Source organism: Leptidea sinapis, chromosome 16, assembly GCF_905404315.1.
Source record: "Leptidea sinapis chromosome 16, ilLepSina1.1, whole genome shotgun sequence".
Classification (NCBI taxonomy): Eukaryota; Metazoa; Arthropoda; class Insecta; order Lepidoptera; family Pieridae; genus Leptidea; species Leptidea sinapis.
Window position 1 is genome coordinate 12,239,104 of NC_066280.1, and position 21,736 is coordinate 12,260,839.

The 21,736-nt window shown below is 35.9% G+C and overlaps 2 protein-coding genes across 2 annotated transcripts; one reads left to right on the forward strand and one right to left on the reverse strand.

The window, feature by feature from the left end:
* Positions 1 to 1,391: 1,391 nt before the first annotated feature.
* On the reverse strand, positions 1,392 to 4,704 carry LOC126968752 (translocon-associated protein subunit beta). The gene is made up of 3 exons (XM_050813864.1): positions 4,498 to 4,704; positions 4,021 to 4,398; positions 1,392 to 1,759 (listed from the first exon to the last, which is right to left on the reverse strand). Exons 2-3 carry the CDS (start codon positions 4,390 to 4,392, stop codon positions 1,556 to 1,558), a joined length of 576 nt encoding a protein of 191 aa, XP_050669821.1. The 5' UTR covers positions 4,393 to 4,398; positions 4,498 to 4,704; the 3' UTR covers positions 1,392 to 1,555.
* A 6,994-nt stretch (positions 4,705 to 11,698) lies between these two features.
* LOC126968679 (centromere/kinetochore protein zw10 homolog) lies at positions 11,699 to 21,506 on the forward strand. Its single transcript, XM_050813725.1, has 5 exons — positions 11,699 to 13,421; positions 15,582 to 15,788; positions 17,686 to 17,815; positions 18,770 to 18,911; positions 21,245 to 21,506. Exons 1-5 carry the CDS (start codon positions 11,852 to 11,854, stop codon positions 21,458 to 21,460), a joined length of 2,265 nt encoding a protein of 754 aa, XP_050669682.1. The 5' UTR covers positions 11,699 to 11,851; the 3' UTR covers positions 21,461 to 21,506.
* The last annotated feature ends 230 nt before the right edge of the window (positions 21,507 to 21,736 follow it).

Consider the following 21,736-nt stretch of genomic DNA (forward strand, 5'->3'; position numbering starts at 1 on the left):
TTTGTTCCCGCCAGTCTTTTGATATCGTCGTACCAACGCATCTGCGGTCTTCCTCTCGGGCGTTTCTCACTTTAACGGAAATTTAGCTCATACCAATCCCCAATTATAGACCTCAAATTTTCTCATAGGTAATCCGCGGGTTTTCTTCAATTAGCCGCTTCGATGATGGCAGTTGAAGCACGAAATTCATCATGTAAAGAAACCCGACCTCTCTCAAATTCAGCAAACTATCGCCTCACTGTGCTCAAGCAAGGCGCTTCTCTCCCAAAAGCATTTTGAAGACGAGCGGTACAGTCTTGCGGAGAGAGAGAACTTTCAAAATCATAAAAAATCATCGCTCTAAAATCTTTTCGACGTAATTCCATTTTCGTTGCGTACGTATTACTTTGATGTCTGATAAAAAACAATTGACATGATAAAGATGAGAAATGCTTTCCCGCCAATTGTTTTTTTTTATTACTAAGAAGGTTGCACGTTTCAAAAAATATAACATTCGAAATTCAAATAGTTCCTATTAGCTAGAAGTGCAAAACTTTTAGTGTGCCCCATGTAATTAATATGGTATTTTGTGGAAAATGTTACACTTGCATTGTGATTTCCTAACTCCACACAATTATTGATTTTTATGGAAAAGGATAAACAAACGTAAAACAAATCGCAGATATCCAAAATTTCTAAAGGCAACTCTTATGGTGAACTTCTAACCCTGAATTTCTACAAATAATACAATGGCGACCTCCCAACATTAAAACAAATAAACAAAAATAGTCTTTATTTTTATAAGCATAAAGTCCAAATCTTTGATAGATAGAACTATGTGAGAGGACCGCGGAAGTTTTAGTAGTCGTACTCATTCGCACGTCCTACTCTTCGCGTCTCATTCATTCATCTCGTTCACTGTTACTGTCACGACAATAGTCTTGGTCTGTCTAGCGGAGTCGTACTATAAGCTGAAGGAATAGTTAATTCTCATTCTGGTGGGAGGCTCCTTTGCACAGGATGCCGGCTAGATTGTGGGTACCACAACGACGCCTATTTCTGTGAAGCAGTAATCTGTAATCATTACTGTGTTTTGGTCTGTAGGGCGCCCTAGCTAGTGAAATTACTGATGAATACTTGAAATTACAAATGAGACTTCTCTTATCTCACAAGGTGACGAGCGCAATTGTAGTGCCGCTCAGAATTTTTGGGCTTTTCAAGAATCCTGAGCGTCACTGCATTGTAATGGGCAGAGCATATCAATTACCATCATATGAACGTCTTGCTCGTCTCGTCCCGTATTTTCATAAAAACAAAATCTGTGTCAGGAATTAATTATTTAATTAACATAATAAGACAATATAATTAAATTAACATAATTCTGTCAATATGAGTGAAATAAAATTGTTCCATATAAAAAAATGTATTTATTTATAAATTACTAAAACAATGAGATGGGAATGAAAAAATGTGTTCAGGTTTCATTGAATATGAAGATGATAAGGCTTCAGTTTGGAGAAATTATAAGTAACAGTCTTTCCCAATATATTTTTCATCTAAACTTAATTTGAGTAGATTATCTTGATGAGCTTTTGGGCTTCAAAAGAAGCTCATATTTGGTCTTAGATGAGAACCATAGCCCGAAGGGGATTGCGAGAGATGGTAAGGTCATAACTGCAAACGCAGCCCAGTCCAGGAAGTGAGACGAGAACTTGCGGTCATAGTCTTTGAATGCAATTATAGCACCCTCTCCAGGGGCACTGCTGATTGAATACTGTACCTGAAATACAAATAATATCTTTTACATGGATGACCGACAATAATATTTCCATCATTCTATCAATCTTAACATTATAAAATATTAAAAAATAATAATGATCAAGAATAGATACTCTTGTAAGCTTTGGTGTGCTGAATAATATGTGTGTATTACAAAAAAAAATTGCAACAATATCACCATATAGGTTTCAGTATAATATATTGTTCAACAATATCACACTATGCAAAGTAAGAAAAAATCTAGAAACAGAACAACTTCGCTATGAATAGGCGACACAAATGGGAAGTTAGGTTGAGGAAGAGGCCGTTTTTTATACAAGATGGGGAAATAGGCAAAAGGCTCAAATGATAGAAAGTGGTGAGGCAACCACCCATGGATGATTGCAACACCGTGGGTCAAGAGATTCTTTACCGGCCCTTTAAGTTAATAGTATCTAGTTTTGAAGGTCCCTAAATCGTATCAGGTTGGAAAACTGCAGCCGTTCATTCCACAAACACTGTGCAAAGCGAGTTTTTCGTCAAAACTTGTTGGAGGTGTAATCTCCAGCGACAGGAACCAGATCCCAATCATCAATAAATTGTGGTACAAATTGAATTTGTATGTGAAAATGATAATTACAGAAGCTAAACTTGAAAGAAAATTAAATTTTGAGAAAAATGTACTTATTAATGAACAACAAAAATAGTACAAAAGAGATCTACTCAAACAAATCTTTTAACTTGTCCAGGCAAATGATCATCTAACAATAGGTGTAACAAACAACCAATGATAGTCCACTATATTACAACTGGACTAAGAAAAGGCTTTTGATTGAATTCCCATAAAAATATTAATAGCAAAACTGATTTACTTTGGAATTTATGAACAGCTTTTTCAGCAATTAATAGCAACCTTCCTAACAAAAATAGGATTTTATACAGGGATTTCATTACTGACAGACATACATACACACATAAACTATAAAGTTACCGTCACAAAATAACAAAGAAAGCTTATTCCATACTTTATGTTATAAGAAAAGCATTGCAAATAATAAATAAATATTGACACACTTTTACACAAATTATCTTGCCCCAAACTAGGTATAGCCTGTACAAGACAGATAGACAGGGTATAAGATATATTTAATATAATATACTTACTTAAACATACATAAATACTTATAAACATCCATGACTCGGAAAACAAACATACATATTCATCATATAAATGTTTGCACCTACCGGGATTCGAACCCAGGACCTCTATAGCTCAGTAGGCAGGTAGTCACTAACCACTGGGCTATAGCAGTCATCGTAGTAATAAATATAGTATTCAACAAAATTTAATACCATGTCTATCCATCATCATTTGGAATTATTTAAATTTAATTTTGAATTTTTAATTAATTGTTTATATAATACACCTTTATGCAGGTTGATGTACCTATCTACTGTGCTTATTTTTTTTTAGGTTTTTGAGGTTCTATTGTTTTTACACAAAACAAAATTTCACAAACATTTTTACTTACATCGTAAGTCAACATGTTTGTGAAATTTTGTTGCATTACTATGCATATATTGTTATATCCTTATATAATTATATAAATCCAGTGTCCTGATATTTGTTTCCAGTGAACTCAGTGATTTTAATGGGGATTACTTCATGGAGTGCAGTTTAGTCCAACTTGAGAGATAGGATAGTTATAATTTCGATTTGGGAATAATTAGATTTTTCAATATTTGTTTTGTATGGACATATTTTCTATGACATAATTTATTGACACACGGTTTGATGGTTCTGCTGTGAAAGAAATTCATAATAACAACAGGGAGTATATTTTATGAAATAATTATTGTTTTTATTAAATGTTATTGAGAAATTCATAAAAACCCATATTTTATTTATGATGTTCAGAATAATGTCTGTCAGGTCAGCTAGTAATTTATAAAATACTGAAGCTGTTAATATTGATTGAGGAGAGTGGCAAAAACTTTTATACCACTATCCATTTCAGCTAAATCTTTTCCAAAAAGGTTGTAAATGGTACTTTATTGATTTTATAATCACAAATACATTATAGTAAATAAAATATTTGTACTAGAAGTATTACTTTTACCATATTTAGAAGGGCTATTAAACACGAAAGAGTAACACATGTTTATTTGCAGCCATACTTCTGATGCCATTCTTACAGCTGTTAAATTAAATCTAGTATGATTTAAAAAAAAGCCTTATGTAAGCTATGAAATATATAAAACTTTAGCTATGAAACAACTTACATCTGTAGAATCTTCACTTGATCTGTATGTTACCTCAGCAGCTGTGAAATTGTAATAACCATATCTGTTTGATCTCACAGTTATAACATGAGACACATTGGTCTGAGGTGGTATACGGTCAATGTGAGCTGTTAATTGGCCTCCAACAACTGTAAACACTTCAGGGTGGAATCCATTGTCCACCAACTTTACATCAACTGCTGGTGCTGTGCCGACATTATAGAGTGTGTATTTGATGAGAATATCCATGTTTTCAACCAGATACTTATTTAATACTTGCTTCGCCACTAATAGTTTTGCGACAGCAGTTTCTTCATCTGCTGCCACAGCGGCAGCAATAAATAGGAGTAGTGGTAACAATTTTACAGCCATTTTTCGCTAAAATAAATAATTATATCAATATGGTTAAGTATAAAATAAATTATAACAAGAATAGTGTTATAAAAATACTGTATGACAAACGAGTGTATGACTTACTTGAGAATATGCGTTGACTACTTTAATAATGTTAATATAAAACTATAATATATATCTTTTTCTCGTCAGCAAAGGTTCCAAATTAAATCTGGGTAAATCTAGCGACTGCCGCAAGTGTCAATCACTTCAATTCCTAGTTCACAAAATTCACATTTTCAAATTACGTGGCTGAAGTTTAACTCCACGCGTCGAACTCAAACGATGAGCTGTCTCCCGTCTATAAATTTTGTCAATATTCAATGTCAGTTGTCACTTTCATGAGCGGAGCTATTAGCTATTATACCCAAAGTACATGGTCGGATTTGGTTAAGCCGAACCATTGGACGCCCTCCGGTAGCGAACCATATTGGATGGTATGTCACATTATCCACCGCACAAAGTTTTTATTAATACCGTCCGGACCGTACCAAGTACGACGCCGGACCAATTGGTGCGAGGTGCCCACCAGAATGGCCCGGCCGTACCAAATACGATCATGTGCTTAGGCTTTTACTGTCTGATAAGCAAAGACGTCAAGTCAAGTCTCAAGCACGGTCTGTGTAAGTAGCTACAAAACCGCCATGAACCTGCGGCTGAAAAATTGTATTTACTGCTTTTTTTATGAAATTTCCCGAGAGAGCCCTGCATGGCACGTGTAAACTGCATCACCGAGCAGTCGTCTGCATAGCAAAGTTAGTTGGAGGTGTCCAACATATCATTGATATGTAGAAGAAACAGTGTAGGAGATAGCACACAGCCTTGAGGAACTCCAGCATCCAGGGGCTTCGGTCAACAACGACTGCGTCCAGTGGGGAAGCTTCAGGTCCACTTGCATAAATTATCGGTAAGCACAAATGATGGAAATTTTGAGAGAAGCGCCATGTGCCGTACACTATAAAAGGCCTCCGCTATATCTAGGCTAAATTCCAAGCCTTCTAACTTGTTTTCGAAACTGTACTTCAGGCATAGAGCTGTCACACCATGTGTTTTTCTGTTGTAGTAAAGAGTCGAGTTGGAGGTAAAAAGAGTGCAAGTAGATCGGCTTTCTCTTTTGCCGTATGGGCCAGGGTTTCATTCCACGTGCGCAGCGGCCTTAGGGACGGCTGGTTTGAAGTTACCAAGAGCAGCTTTTGACAACGCCTAGAACTTGCGTGTTCCAGTCGGGTAACTAGAAAGCTGCTCGCCGATTTTGTTCATCGAACTTTGATTTCGCACGGGCGACTTTCCGCAAAAAAGGAGGCACGGTTATACAGTATGAAAGCAGCTTATATGAAATAAATGTAGGTACATATTTGTTAGCATATTAGCTGACGATATACCAAAAATTAACGAAATCCGTGCAGTGGTTTTGTCAAAAAGTAGGCTGTTGAAATTCATGTCAGGTAAACCTCCACACAGTTCACAGACTTTATCAATAAAGTTTACGTCCTAGATGTCTAGATGGCGCTAGTTATATATTAAAACGGACTATTGTGCTTTGTGTATTGGGGGGTAAGGCTTAGTATTACTATGTTATGGGGTTCGCTTAATTTTTGCCACGGCTGTGGATAATAAATAAATTGAAGTGTATGTGTGTGTTTCATTGTGAACGTAGATAGTGTATTCAACAAAATTTGGTGCCGAAATCCGGGAAATTCAAAAGGACAACAGATATAAGAAGATAAAGTTTCTATGTGGTAGCGGTGAGTTGAGTGCTAATAAATCAAAGTGAATTTGGACCCTAAAACTGTGAGTAAATTAACTTATAAAATTACTGACATTATTTGAACTTGTAAAATTTTAAAGTAAATTCAAGGACTTAGAATAATTCACTAAAAAGTGCACAGACGGGGAATCCATGCCCAAAAAATTTTGTAGTGTTAAGTTTTAAAAAGACTTAGAAAGATTTCGATGAATGCTTCATTGACTTAGCAAATTTTCAACAAATATATTCCATCGACTTAGAATAATTACCTATCTCATTGAATTAAATTTCTCACAACTGACAATATGAGTGTGGCAAAATCAATTGCCATTCAACAGGAAAGACTTACGAAATTAAATCGAGCTGAGGGTAATTACAGAAAAAGTCCTAAGGAAAGGGTCACAAGAGGTTATTTAGAAACAAGGTTGGAAATACATAGTTGAAAGCTTGTGGAAGGAGTTTACGGAGACTCATTGGCATATTATTGCAACAGCAAATGAAAGCCAAAGCTCTAGTCTTGACTACTTTACGAAAGGCACGTACGATACGTTTGAAGAAAACTATACTTATTACAAAGGCTGTTTGAAAGAAGCTATTCATGCCATGATTCGTCGTGACGAATCACAAGCATTGCCAACACAGTCGGTGGTTAAAGAGTCTAAGTCCAGTGATGTCAAATTTCCTAAAATAGAGTTACCTAAATTCAGTGGAAAATACGAAGAATGGCAACAATTTTACGATCTTTTTTGCTCACTTATTCACAAACATTCGGAATTTGTTAGCCGTTGAAAAATTGCATTATTTAAAGAGCACTTTATCGGGTGATGCGGAAGCGCTCATTCGAAATTTACCAACAACTGAACTTAACTTCAGCGCGGCATGGAAAAAACTAACAAACAGCTATAATAACAAAAGGTACAATTATAATGCTATTCTCAAGAGTTTATTCACTCAAAAGCTTATCACGAGCGAATCTGCCTACTCCATAAGATGTTTGCTAGATGGAACAACATCGTGTATCACGTCTCTCAACAACTTGGGAATTGAAACCAAAGAGTGGGACGCAATTCTCGTTTTCCTAGTCTTGTCCAAACTAGATCACGAGTCACTCCGCCAGTGGGAGATAACTATCAGTGGTGTTTCATCTGACACATTGCCTAAATGGGATGAATTAGTAGTATTCCTAGAGTCACGGTTTAGGACACTGGAAATGATTGATAGTAGCAAACAAATGTCTTAAACTCCTCACAACAATGCAAAACGTATAGAGAAAATTAAATCATTTGCAGTTCATGATGACGCTACGAAATATCAATGTATCATGTGTTCAGGAGATCATTTCCTCTATCAGTGCAAGGGATTTGGACAACTAGCGCCGCAAGAGAGACAAGAATATGTACAGAAAAAATCTCTTTGTTTTAACTGTCTAGCACCCACACATTCAGTTAAGAAATGTCGTTACACAACAAGCTGTCGTAGATGTGGTAAACGACATCACTCTTTGCTTCATCAGGAAAGAGAAATACAACAAGGGTTCACAAACACAACAGAGAACAACCACACATTCACACAATCAAAGCAACCTAATCAAGGAAACAGTCAACCTTCATCACCCAATCAAAGGGTGAACGTCCGCGTCGTTGCCAATTTTGCAAGGGAAGAAACAGTCATCGGATTGGCCGACGTTCTTTTGGCGACGGCAATTGTGAGAGCATCTTCTGACAGCGGTCAATTCTGTGTTCTACGCGCCTTGATAGACCAAGGATCACAGGCCTCTTTTGTCACAGAGCAAACAGTACAAACATTAGGGCTTAAGCGAGTGTCAGTTAGTGGCTGCGTGTCAGTTATAGGGGATGGTCGATTGCGTATAAAGCACATGGTTTCTTTCCAAATAGAGTCGCGTAGGGATTCAAGTAAGTCTATTCAAATTTCAGCATATGTATTAAAATCCCTTATTTCTCGATACCTTATTACTCGACCAACAAAAGCTCGTCACCTGATTGGTTAGATATTGAGAACCTATCACTAGCTGACCCAGGATTCAGATCACCTGGTAGAATTGATATTTTACTAGGAGCTGAAGTGTATGGCGAAGTTCTCTTGAATGACATTATCAAACACCCAAAGGGACACTTATTAGCTCAAAACACCATCTTTGGGTGGATCAGTTCAGGGAAGGTATCCCAAGTACCTTCAACTGGTGTCAGAAAAATGGTAAGCCTACACGTTCAAGTAAGAGAAGATTTTTTATTAAAACAATTCTGGGAGTTAGAAAAGAGCCAAACTTGATTCAAAAGAAACTTACTAAAACAGAAGAAAAATGAGAAGAATTTTACGACTCAACTACTTTCAGGAATGAAGAAGGAAGATTTGTGGTCAGATTACCTTTTAAGAGCGATGATCCACAATGTCAATACGGAGGATTAAAGGAGATAGCAGAGAAAAGATTTTATTATTTGGAAAGGAAACTTCAAAGGAATCCAAAATTTAAGGAAGAATATTGCAAGGTAATGCAAGAGTATCTGGATTTAAATCATATGATCAAAATAAAGGACGAAATGGTCGAGCCAAAGGCAGTATATTTCCCACATCACGCCATTGTAAGGGAAGATAAGGAAACTACCAAAGTACGAGTTGTCTTCGATGCCTCTTGCAAAGGTAAGAACGGCGTATCTCTTAACGACAATCTTCATGTCGGGCCCAAACTACAACAAGATCTGAGACACATACTGATGAGGTGGCGTATATTTCCTATATGTATCGTTGCAGAGTTAATCAAAATGTACAGGCAAGTGCGCCTTAATGATGAGGACACGCGTTTCCAAAGGATCTTATGGAGATTCAACCCTGATGAACCTCTGGGTCAGTACGAGTTGCTCACACTCACCTTTGGAACGGCATGCGCACCTCATTTGGCCGTAAAGTCTCTGCAACGGTTGGCAGAGGACGAGCGTCTCAATTATCCAACCGCATCGGAAATAACGATGAAGGATTTTTATATCGACGATCTCATGACGGGCTGTCAAACTGAAGAGAAGGCAATTGAAATTTATAAGGGAATGAATAAGCTTATGCAGGCAGGAGGTTTTCAGTTACAGAAGTGGAGCAGCAACAGTAGAGCTTTATTGCAGTACATTGGCCAAGACAATCAGAGTTCAGCTCCATCTATTCCCATTAAGGCAGATAAAATGGTTAAAGTTTTGGGCATTTGTTGGAACAGAGATTCTGACGAGTTTCAGTACACGGTAGATTTGCCCGGAGTTGACAAATTACCAACAAAGCGTCAAGTGCTGTCCGACATTGCTCGGCTATACGATCCAATGGGCTGGATCGCGCCTGTTGTCGTGACTGCTAAGGTATTCATTCAAAAACTGTGGAAGTCAGGTTTGGCTTGGGACGATGAGCTTCCTGTAGATTTGCTAAATGAATGGCTAAAATACAGATCACAACTCACTGAGCTGAAAACCATCTTAATTCCAAGGTGGCTACATTTTACTCAAGATTGTGAAGTCGAATTGCACGCGTTTGCAGACGCTTCCCAAACAGCTTATGCTGGGGTTGTGTTCTTTTGTTCAGTAAACGAAAAGGTTGATGTTCACGTACATCTCCTAGACTCGAAAACAAAAGTGACGCGGATTGAGAAGGAGTTATCAATTCCTAGAATAGATTTGTGCGGTGCAGTCCTGGCTACAAAATTGCTGCATGAAGTTGCACAAGTTATGGCTGTGCCTAAAGAAAAGCTTCACGCATGGTCTGATTCAACCGTTGTCCTAGCATGGTTGCGAGGATTGCCGTCTAGGTGGACAATTTTTGTAAGTAATAGAGTATCAGAAATTCTTAACATTCTAGACAGTAATCAGTTCAATCATGTTGGAACAAAACTTAACCCCGCAGACTGTGCTTCCAGAGGATTGCAACCTTCCAACTTAATGAAAGAGATGCTTTGGTGGAAGGCCGTATCAGTCGTCACGCCAGCATTAATGAAGTCATCCGCAGGGCATTTGCCGCTCTTGATATACACGCTGTTTTAGAGCAGATTGGCATAACCCGCCGCGATGGCAAGCGTTCTGATGCAATGACTCTGGTGGTTTGGGCATGAGGAAGGGCACTGGTGTGGGACGCGACTTGCGTCGACACTTTGTCCCCTTTTCATGACCAAGTTACGTCAGTTGGTGCTGGGGCTACTGCTTCTACTACCACAGCGTCGAAAATATGTCGGTCTCAGTGAGTCGTACATCTTTGTGCAGTTTGGTGTCGAGACACTTGGTTTTTTATAGATTTATTTATCTGCACACAGCCAGAGAGTAAACAGGTACAATACTTTCAGAATTGCCGAGACGGGGACAGCAGATATCCTCCCTAACGTGCACACATACTCCGGCATAAAGTAAATATGACTTATCGCTCAGCCGAGATATCTGCGTTTAAATTGGAGTGGATTCCCCCTGTAGAAGTCCACATTAAGCATGGTGTTACTTTCTGGTTATATGCCCTCCCCAGAATACGATGGGTGGCCCGAGTAAGAATGCTCGGGTAGGGATTCTCCGACACTGGTGAAGCCAGTACCCTCCTGGGGTAAATCTCTTTGAGGATCGCTGACATATTCAGGTGGAGGGACGGGGGGGATGGGCTCAGGAACAACTAATGGCTGCTACTTTACGCCGGTATTTTGTGCGGTAGTGTGTGGTAATAAATCCGGACGAGTCTGGCCCGGGCGTGCTGACGTCATAAGACGGCAGCGTGACTCTCCCACTTCTAAAAGCACTTAGTCGCCTCTTACGACACCCTTGGGTCTCCTCTATTCTTTTTACGCCCCGGGGTAGCATAGGGCTAAGTATGAGGTGAGTATGACTTGATGGAAAAAAATCGGAAATTATTTAATTATTTCCGAATTTAATAATTATTTCCGATTTTTTTCCATCAAGTAAGTCATCATTATTTTACTGAGTAGAATAAATATATATTCTTTGCTAAAAATTTACCACAGAGTACTTTCAATCAAACTTGAAAAAAATATAAATTTTCATCATAACAATACCTACATATTTGATATTACGTACAGGCTACCTAGTACCTACATAAATTGTTTTACTGTAAAGTGTAGGTAAACTAGTGTAGGTTTATTGTTATTCTTAAATTGCGATCAGTATAAGTTTATGTGTTATAATTATCGCATTATTGATCAAAGATATAGTGAAAACGATTTACTATTAATTCTTACAGGATACAACCTATTGATTGTATTGGCACTAATTTTTGTTTTTCGTGGCTATGGAGAAGTCTAAGGTATAACCACGTAAGAGTTGCTATATCTATCTAAGAAGATAACGGCAACAAACTATATTTTTGAACTATGACAGATACGCAAGATGTTGCAGCAATCTCGGATAAAAAAGAACTAGACGACGAAGCTCTGGAGAAGTACGTAGAGGTGAACTGAGATATATTGATAACTATAAAATATCTTTTTATATGTGTCTTGTTCTTTCAGACTCGCAGTCGAGGAGCTTATGAGGGAAGCTGTTCAAGGTGCGGCAAGAGCTGAATTGGTTGGTCCTTCAGGTTGGGTCAAAACTCCTCAACAGAAAACGAATAAACGATTTCTTGTTAACACAATTAGGCATGCAGTGAACTCCAACAATTACTATTCCACCAAAAATTCTCACAAACCAAGTAACAAATCTTCTAAAAATGAACGTAAACCAGAGCCAACTATCAAGAAAGACAGACCAAAAAGACGACATTAAAATGACGGAATATAATATCAATGACATTATCCAATCGATTGTTTGTTTAAATGATGGTGGCTGGACACCATCAAATGTTATTCCTTTAGTTCAGAAAGAAATAGAAAAAATTCATGCAGAGACAATACAAAGTGTGTGTAATAATAGCTTTGATGTACCAGCAGTTTTCTCTGAAGCAAATGATTTAAGAGCAGAGAGTCAATTGTTAATAGAAGAAATAAAAACCTGCAAACATGAGATAGAAGCAAACACTATGGCAGAAGTGCTAAAGTCCATTGAGAGCCATGATTTAATTTCTAAAGAGATCGATTCAGTGAATTTTGCTCACAGCATTGTTAAAGATGCTATCCTATGTGGAAAATATTTAAAAGAATTTGAAGAAGGTAAAAAACTGCAAAGTTTCACAAAGGCTGTAGAATCTGTGTATGATTTGCTTTTATTTGTTGACAAACCGAAATATGGGTTTGACCAATTAGAAATATATAACAATGCTAAAGTAACTGGTCAGTTAATAATGGAAAATCTGGTTCATGACTTGACATTAGAATGGGACAAAATGGTCTGTTTGAACAAAAGTACAGAAGAAAATAGAACTACAGTCTCTGTAGCAATGACCATGGGCGAGACTGCATTGTGTATAGATGTATTAAATGCACTTGATAAATGTAAGAGATTGGATGAAAAGGTGTCTCAAATGTCCCGATTTCTATTGGATGACATTCTAGTGCCTATCATGAATGAGTCCTGTTTAATAGAAGAACATGAGAATGGCTCTAATCTCCGATTAGTGTTTGATCACAAAGTTAGCACCAAGCCTCAATATGACGAGGTTATAAAGAATATGACTTATATTTTCTCGTACATAAGTAAATTTTTGGATTTTGAATTCAAAAATAACACTACATTAATGATTCTTCTTGGTAGAAATATAAGTTCCGAGTTTACTGATTTGATTGTAGAAAATGTTTTTATTCATACTGTACCAAGTAATATAACTCAATTATATTCTTATGACCAAGTCACAACAGCTATTGAGAAATTTCAAGGATTCCTTTCAACTGTCCATTTCTTCCCTGAGGAAGGTTACACTCTATTAAGTTACATGAAAGACATTAATTCACTATTTGCAGAACGTGCAAGTAAATACATTTTAGAATCTGCTAGAACAATAATGCTTAAAGACCTCAGTACTGCAATGTCTATTGGTGTTGAGAAAATACCTGAAAATAGTGATAAATTGAAGTCGGAACCAACAGATGTTGATGTAATAGAAGCACTGGATGTGCTGGATAAGACAATACCTAACAGTCTACTTTTCTTCCCCCGGTGTATGATATCAAAGAGTGCTCAGGAGTTATTGGACCTTGTGATTGAAACAATGGAGCAAGCTGTCCAGAGCAGTGATATTGCCTCCAGGAAATTGTACAATACTGCCCGATTAATATTTGAGCTCTATGATGCTGTTGTTCCCTATCACCATGAGATTTTTCTGCTATCTATTCCACAATATGTTGGTAAGTTCTTACTATGTATATTTGATTTATATTATATTATATACACTCATTGTGAATGGCTTTCTACAAAATCAACAATCTAAAGTTGTTTAAAAAATTTAATAAATAACCCTTTGAAATGTTGCATCTCAATATATTCTTGATAATGTATGTTCTTAGACATATTTGCCAGGAATAAGCATAAACTTGTTATGCCTATTACTGATTTAAATTGAGTCAGTAAGTCTTTTGTTGGACAACATTTAATTTGCTTTTACAACATGATCCCAGAAAATTTACAAAATATATCTGCTATGAAATTCAAAAGAATAGTTACATTTATGTTGTGAGGATAAACAAAAATTTATTACTTAATGATACCACAGATACGGAATGGAGTGACCACCCTCAGCCTGTTTGCTAATAAATTTGATTGCTGTGAATATTGAACAATATTTTTTTAAAGAAAGAAGATGCCTGCCATTTCCTGTGCCCCTTCTTCTCAGGTCTGAGGCATAAATTTTCAAATAGGTAGTTTTTGACGTTCATTATGTGATTTTTAAATCCTCTAAAGATGTCTCTAGTGTTTTATTTAAATGCTAGATACTCCGTTTTTTATCTGCAATCAGTCTTAGACTATAATTAGATGTATTGCCAGTTATAAGCGTAGAGTGTGCTTCCCCTCGGAAGTATCTACTAATCCTGCTTACATATATACATACATCAGAAAACACTGTTACTAAGTGTTACTAAAGCATTTATTTATTTATTTTATTAGAATGACACAAACAGAAATACAAATACATGAGTAGACAATGAGTTCTAAGAATTGTAATACTTCTATTCTAAACCACATGTGCCGGTGATTTTAAACAATATTATCTTAATACTACTAGTGCTTAAAAATTAAGATTAAAATAATATAATCAAAGATATATATATGTATACATGTTATAGTAAAACACTAAAATATATATTATACCTACTATTTTTATTATACACATTTACCTATATATAGCAAGGCAGTTGTACACATTTTAGAAGCCTGTATTTTATGTTTAGTTCATATTTAAATTGTAATCATTGGGGTGGCAAGACTATATACTTCTATATCTCTCTGAAGCTAGTCTTATATCATGTTTGATTGTGGTTATGCCTAGGTGTTCATAATACAACAAACCACAGTTGTGCTTGCAGTGCCCCAACAGTTGCACATAATATGCCCACATAGATTGTTTTATATATCAGTAAATAATTATCTATTGCAAGGTTAGAATTTCGTTCCATTAGCCAGTATCTTTGTTATGATGTGCTTCTTCCATATAAGCCCTCTGTTTAAATGGAGTCCGAGGTACTTTACTGTTTCCCTTTGTTGAAGTTCTTTGTCTCACAGTTTTACTGGTGGCTAGGTTTCTCTCTTTAGTGTGAAATTCACATGTGTAGACTTGAATGCACTAGCCATAATGGGAGACACATATTCATTTAGATGTATAAGGAACAAGTGAATCCATGGAACAAGTTGGTGGTTCTATTAAAAGGCATAAAAGGCATTTATTTTCTCAAAATTGATTCCTTTAGAAATTCTATTTGATGTCATTTCTAATAACTACTAGATACTACTACCGCTTCGGAAACAAATGGCGCTCTGAAAGAGAAGAAGCGGCGCAAGAAACTCTCCCAGCATTCTTTTTTTGCGCTCTTTTCAATAAAAATATACAATATTGTACAGTCATTTCTATCGCTATAAAATAATCACAATCTGGTCCTAGCCTGTCCGATCATTTAGATATTCAGCAGTGGAGCAAAAGGATTTACTACAGAGCCATTTTTTTATAAAACATTTAAATTTATTTATAGATAATTCCTGAACAGTGGCTGGGAGTTTATTATAGAAGTGTATACATTTACCCTTAAAGCTGTTATGTATCTTATACCTGTAGTGGATCAAAATAAATTCTACAAGTTTGAGTAACCAAATGAGCAATACACATAAAATAAAGCAGGTCCTCTAAAGTATGAAATGATATTGTGTTGAATTATTTTCGTAACTCCTTACTCTCATCGCTCATCATTTCAAGAGAAATATCTGAATATCAAGAAAAAAATTAGGACAACAGATTATAAAATAATTTTGCTCATATCACAGCTGTTTTAATACAAATTTGTTTTTTTCTTTTCTAGCCCTGTTTCACAACAACTGTATGTACCTTGCGCACAATCTTCAGACCCTAGGTGACAAATGGTCGAATCTCATGGATGGTTCTTGTGTAAATTATGCAATCAGCTTTCTGGACCTAGTTCAGAAGATGAGAAATCTAGGCTATAAGTACCTAACAATGCAGCTACAACAGCAACGGAAGCAAATTCTGGATAACATACGCTCATCTGGTGGGTAGCCTATATTGTTATCTAGTATATAAAATTCTTGTGTTTGTTACCTACCAAACTCGTCCGAAACGGCTGAACCGATTTGTATGAAATTTTGTTGGCAGATCGGGTAGGTGTGAGATCGGCCAACATCTATTTTTCATACCTATAAATGATAAGGGTGACCCATCCCTAAATATATTTGACTATTTTTTTTATTTTATTATGATTCAGCAATGAAAAATATATACAACTTCAAATTTTCGCCCTTCTACGATCTACAACAATTTTTGTATCACGATTTTTATATTATTCTATTTCATTCACAAATCCGCTATAGGGTTGCAAGATGGCAATCGAATACAATAATTGTAGTACGATGTATTTGGTAGGTCTGAGAATCAGTTACATCTATTTTTTATAAACCAATATTTATTTTATTACCTTTTATGGCAATACAACATATGCTGGGTCAGCTTTTATTATGTAAAGGAAAAATAAATAGTTTGTGTTAACACTTTTGAATGCATTATGGGAAGAAGTGTTACCCTACCCTACCTATACAACACAATGTGAGGAAGAGTCAGCAAGACTAAAAAAATATAATATTTATTTATTAAGAGTGTTGGTGGCGCAAAGGCCTGTTGCCTCTCCTCTGTCTCCATCCGGGAGGTGATTTTTTTTTATAATAAATACATAAAATGTAAATTTCTACAATATTATAAATTCATTGCTAAAAGCTCAATATAATAACTAATGACTGCAGCATTTAATAACATGAGACAACCAGTTCATTTGCCCTGTGCTTTCCCGGGACGTAAAAGAATAGGGGAGTCCCAGGTTCAAGGGTGTCGTAAGAGGCGCCTAAGGGCTTTTTAGAATTGGTAGAGTCACGCATCCCCACCATCTGGATGTGTGGCGGTCCTCCACAGTGCGGTTTTCAAGTAGCTTTCTTCCACGTACTACAAAGCTGAGGAATGAACTTTTTGTGGGGTGTTTACGGGACGATACGACATGGTTACCTTCAAAAAAAGCGCGCACTTCTTGCTTAAAGGCCGGCAACGCTCTTCAGATTCCTCTGGTGTTTTGGAGAGAATGTGGGCGGTGGTGATCACTTAACACCAGGTGACCCGTACGCTCGTTTGTCCTCCTATTCCATAAAAAAAAATTGCCAAATTTCATGGTTAATGGAAGTAATTCTGATTATTAATATAATATTTTGATTATTTGAGAGTGTTGAAAAATACGTTGTTTATGGCATAAATAGTGACGTTTTTTTATTTCACTTGAGTATGTTGTTTTAATTTCATATCATCTCGATATATCCACACGTTCCCACGATAAACGGTCTTGATAGACAGACGGACGGTCAGAGAACAAAGTTATCTTATAAGAGTTCCATTTTTTCCTTTTGACATGCGGACCTCTAAAAATGTCTCATGGCAATTTTCTAAATTGTTTTATAAATGATTGAATGCTCAGGTAACAAGTACCTAATATACATACGAGTTCTAAATCTCCTTTTTGAAGTTGGGTATTGGGTTGTAAATTTGTATGTGAGTGTTGCAAATCAAATGTAATTAAACAAAACCTTGAATAGAAATTGTATCAGTAATAATGATATCATCATCAGACAAAAGACATCTATCTTGTGGGGGTACCAACACTTCGTCTTCCGGTACGCGGTCGCCATTCGAGGACTTTACTGCCCCAACGGCCATCTGTCCGTCGAACTATGTGCCCTGCCTACTGCCACTTCAGTTTCGCTATCATTTAGGATATCTCGGTAACTTTCGTTCTCCTACGGATCTCCTCATTTCTGATTCGTTCTTGCAGGGAAACTCCGAGCATAGCCTTCTCCATTGCCCTCTAAGCTAATTATGATATAATTGTAATAAATTGTATTGCATTGTTTTAGATATGAACTGCCTGATAGGTAAGGATGTCTTGGGGGACAATGCCGAGGCAGCAGTTCGTCAGTGTCTGCGACAGCTACAACTACTCAAGAATGTGTGGATTGGTGTGTTTCCTCACAATGTCTTCACCAGGTATAGCATCACTTTTAATGGTTGAAACACCGATTTCGCATGACAAACGATATTTTTATAGTATTTTTTGTTTTTCTGTGTTGTGGCAATCTGTTATTTTTATTTTAAACCTGGTGAACCTTTCTGCTCCAAGACTTGGCTTGCTCGTGAACATGGGTTGTTGGTTTCTCCTATTATTTCAGGCTAGTTTGGGCTATTTCTTGCCCGACTTAATGCCCATTTCTAGGTACTTCAGATGATATTAGAGAAAAATGACTGAATTATTGCGAGTAATTTTGCGTTGTCACAATGTTTAGATATTTAAAAAAAAAACTCGTTAGTATCTATCAGTAATATTAGTGTGGTATTGATATACAGCGAAACTGTGGTTTTATATAAAAAAGTACCACAAGTAATATGTTGTCGATTAAAATGTATTGTAAAATAGCAAAGTAAAAAAAAATAATGGTATTGTATGGTACTCCTGTTTCCGCAGTTAAGACTCCTTTTTTGGGCCCATTTTCTGGGATGTTCCCAGAGTTCACAACAATACCTCACATTTTCGAAGATCTTCGCATATTGGTCGACCACTCCTGTATGTTTCCGTATCATAAAGAAGACAGACAGCCTTTACACTTTAGGTTTTTTTGTTACACAGAATTATAACTTCTGTGTTATGATAGGGCTACGAGAAAATTATGTATTTTGAGCTCCTTGAAGGTACCAAGGAAATATGTTTACAGTGGTTACAATATATTGCCTTGGTACCTTTAGCAGTAGCTAAGTAGTTTTGTTTCATTTCTATTTTTGGCAACCAGGCTTCCAGGTCACTGCTGCGAATTTGGTCAGGTTGTCCTCTCATCTTTGGCGGGGTCTTCCCCTGTCTTTCATGCCATTCCTTCCAAAAGAAATATAAACTTCACTAATAATCTTATGCAGATATTTTGGGAATCAAGTTTATAATATTCGTTGCAGACTGATTGCGACTCTAGTCAACATGTTCCTGGAAGAGCTGATTCACCGGGTGTGCACTGTCGAGGACATATCCGTGGAAATGGCTACACAGTTAACATACATGTATAATATAGTCGTGCAAAAAGTGCCACACATGTTCCATGTAAGTTAAACCATTCATCACTATACCTAGTACAGTAAAAGCTCATTATTCGCGGGGTATATGTTCCGTAAATATACCGCGAATACAGAAACCGTGAATATGCAATGGTAATTTATACGAGATTATAAGGGATACGTACCTAGGTGACAAAATAAAAAACAAATATATAAAAAAAAAAACAATTTAATTGAAGTTTTTGACCTATTAATTATTATCTTCAGGCTTATGCAACGGTTTAAAGAATCCTGTAATTTTTCTTGGCTGCCAGTTTTTAAAAGCTTCTTCAGTTTAAAGTGATATTCAGCAGTGGTATTAGCAATTTACCGCTATAAAAAAAAACACTTCCATAGACTGATCAATTTTCATAAAGATATTACAAAGCTCATTTGCCATTCTTCAATGGGTTGTGAATTTAACATTTCCTCCAAATCGATTTCAGTCAAATCTTCATCTTGCGATTCAAGCAACTCCTGAATGTCACTTGATTCTATCTGTTTGCACACATCTCGTCCTATTCCATTCGCAATTTCGGCTATGTTTGAATTCTTTTTATTTTTATGCATGTACTATGTACCAATTACAATATAGGAATTGGGTCACAATTTTTTAATCCGCGAATACTGAAAACGCAAATGAAAGAATCGCGAGTAAGGAGCTTTTTCTGTATAGTCATTACTTCAATTAAAAAAAAGTGTGTGCGTGTGTAATCTTTACGCGCGAGTCAAGTAAAACTTAATAGTTAGTATAAGAGATTGAAAGTAAGATTAGCACATGTGAGTATAATGTATAATATTGAATATTAAATAATGTAACAACTGTCAGAAAAAACAACATGGCGCGTAACCGAAAATCGTGACGACATTCCTATAAAATTTCTCTTATACGTTGATAAAGAAGTTTCACTTCAATAACTATGCATTCGTTTTGTATGACGTAGGTAATGTTAATAAAACGTTTATTTTTTTTATTGAAGTCTGCAATAAATAATAAAGGATTCTATTCGAAATGACTACCTTTCGCTTTAATGTTACTACTCGGTTAAGTCGAGTTAGTAAGTCTTTTATTGGGCGATGTATATGCTTATACAATTATGTCCCAGAAAATGCACAAAACCAATGTGTTACGAAATTTAAAAGTATTGTTAAAAAAAAGTTCGACATCTAGTTATCTTTTGAAGTGTCTTGAAAATGGCCGAGTGCAGCTGAGTCAATTAGTGCAATTCTGTTTTCTTTAATACTCCATTTCAGCTTAGCGAGACTCTAAGAAAAAAATTGATTCACTCGATTGTATGAAACGTGCAGTCATTGATAGATTGACAGATGACAGATATACGGCTGTTTTCAATAACGTATCTCTAGTTACGGAAAGAATAATATCACCATTTCATGACAGGATCTTACTCGTATCTATCCATAGTTATGTTCAATATAGTTTATTATGAGTTATAGTCCAATGCTATCTGTCGATAGGTTATTGAAATGTAATTAAGCGTAAAAGAATAGATTTGTCTACATCTAGTAAGTTAAACTAAGGAAAGATAGGTTATTGAAAACGGTCGTTAATCTTGTAAGATTGGAGATAGCCGAAATCCATTACGTTTTGTGCAACTGTGTGCTTTCAAACTTAGCCGGATTATACTTCGTCGTCAATCGCCATACTGTAATTACTATTATTTCAAACTTATGTCAAATGACTGCATGTTTCATACTAAATTAAATTTCAGTTATTACCTAGGCAGTCTTGCCTCTTATTACATAGTATTTACATCCTCTTTGTCCCATTCCATTACTGTGATTTAAAATTACCCTCGAAAAAAATATGTGAAATAACAAGAAATGATGGAATATTCTAAAAAAATAAACGCGTACTACATTAGGATTTAAAAAACTAAAATTTTTAGGTTCTAGTTATTGCTATGGCCATATTTGGCCAGTCTAGTAATATACATGTGAAATACTAAGTCTGGGGTACTTAGTTACTGTTGAATTTTTTATATGTGTACTTGTAATTGATCTTAAAACATTTCTTATTTACGATTTAAGAACTTTATTTCTCAGAAGAATATTACAATATTCACTTATAGAGAAAATATATTCTAATTACTATATAATATAATATAATATGCGAGCCGTGAGAATATAACAATATCTAAAATATATCGATTATTTTTTTCTTCTTTAACTATAAACATTAACAGAGTAAGTAAAGTGGAAAAAAAAAACAGTAAACACACACTAGATGAAACACTTAAAAAAGAAATAACTATACAAATTATAATCTAAAAAAAAAAATTCTTATTTAGTTTTTAACCAAAAAAACATTCCTATTTTCAGACACAAATGGACGTTGAAAAATATGTGGTGTCTTGGGCAAAATTCAAAGAATTAATCTTCATACTTGGTGCGTCACTGCGGGATCTAGAAAGTCATTGGAATGATGGCAATGGACCATTGGCCGTTTACTTCTCTGTGGAAGAGCTGAGGAGTCTTATTAAAGCATTATTCCAAAATACACAGTTTCGCGCAAATTTCTTGTCTAAAATTAAATAGATGTTGTGTTCTATAATTTGTTTCTATTAAATGGTGTATAGAAAAATTATGTTTTTAGTTCGTCTAATAGCTAAGGCATCAAAATCAAATACCTACACAGTACATCAGGACTTTCTATATGGTCATGCTGTGGACTGTGTCTGTATTAAGCTGCAGATGTCGTGTCATGTGTAGAGATGTATCCACTATGGCTTTGATGACGTGTTAATTTAAAAAAAAATCGAAAATAATATCAGAATGAGGAATTAGATATACGTTTAGATAGACAGCTGTGAA

Coding starts and splice junctions, on each gene's coding strand:
- LOC126968752 (XM_050813864.1), bottom strand. CDS start 4,392: ATGGCTGTAAAATTGTTACCACTACTCCTATTTATTGCTGCCGCTGTG. Junction 1,760..4,020: donor CAAGTGAAGATTCTACAGAT/GTAAGTTGTTTC, acceptor TTTGTATTTCAG/GTACAGTATTCAATCAGCAG.
- LOC126968679 (XM_050813725.1), top strand. CDS start 11,852: ATGAACGTAAACCAGAGCCAACTATCAAGAAAGACAGACCAAAAAGAC. Junction 13,422..15,581: donor ATCTATTCCACAATATGTTG/GTAAGTTCTTAC, acceptor TTTCTTTTCTAG/CCCTGTTTCACAACAACTGT. Junction 18,912..21,244: donor AAGTGCCACACATGTTCCAT/GTAAGTTAAACC, acceptor TCCTATTTTCAG/ACACAAATGGACGTTGAAAA.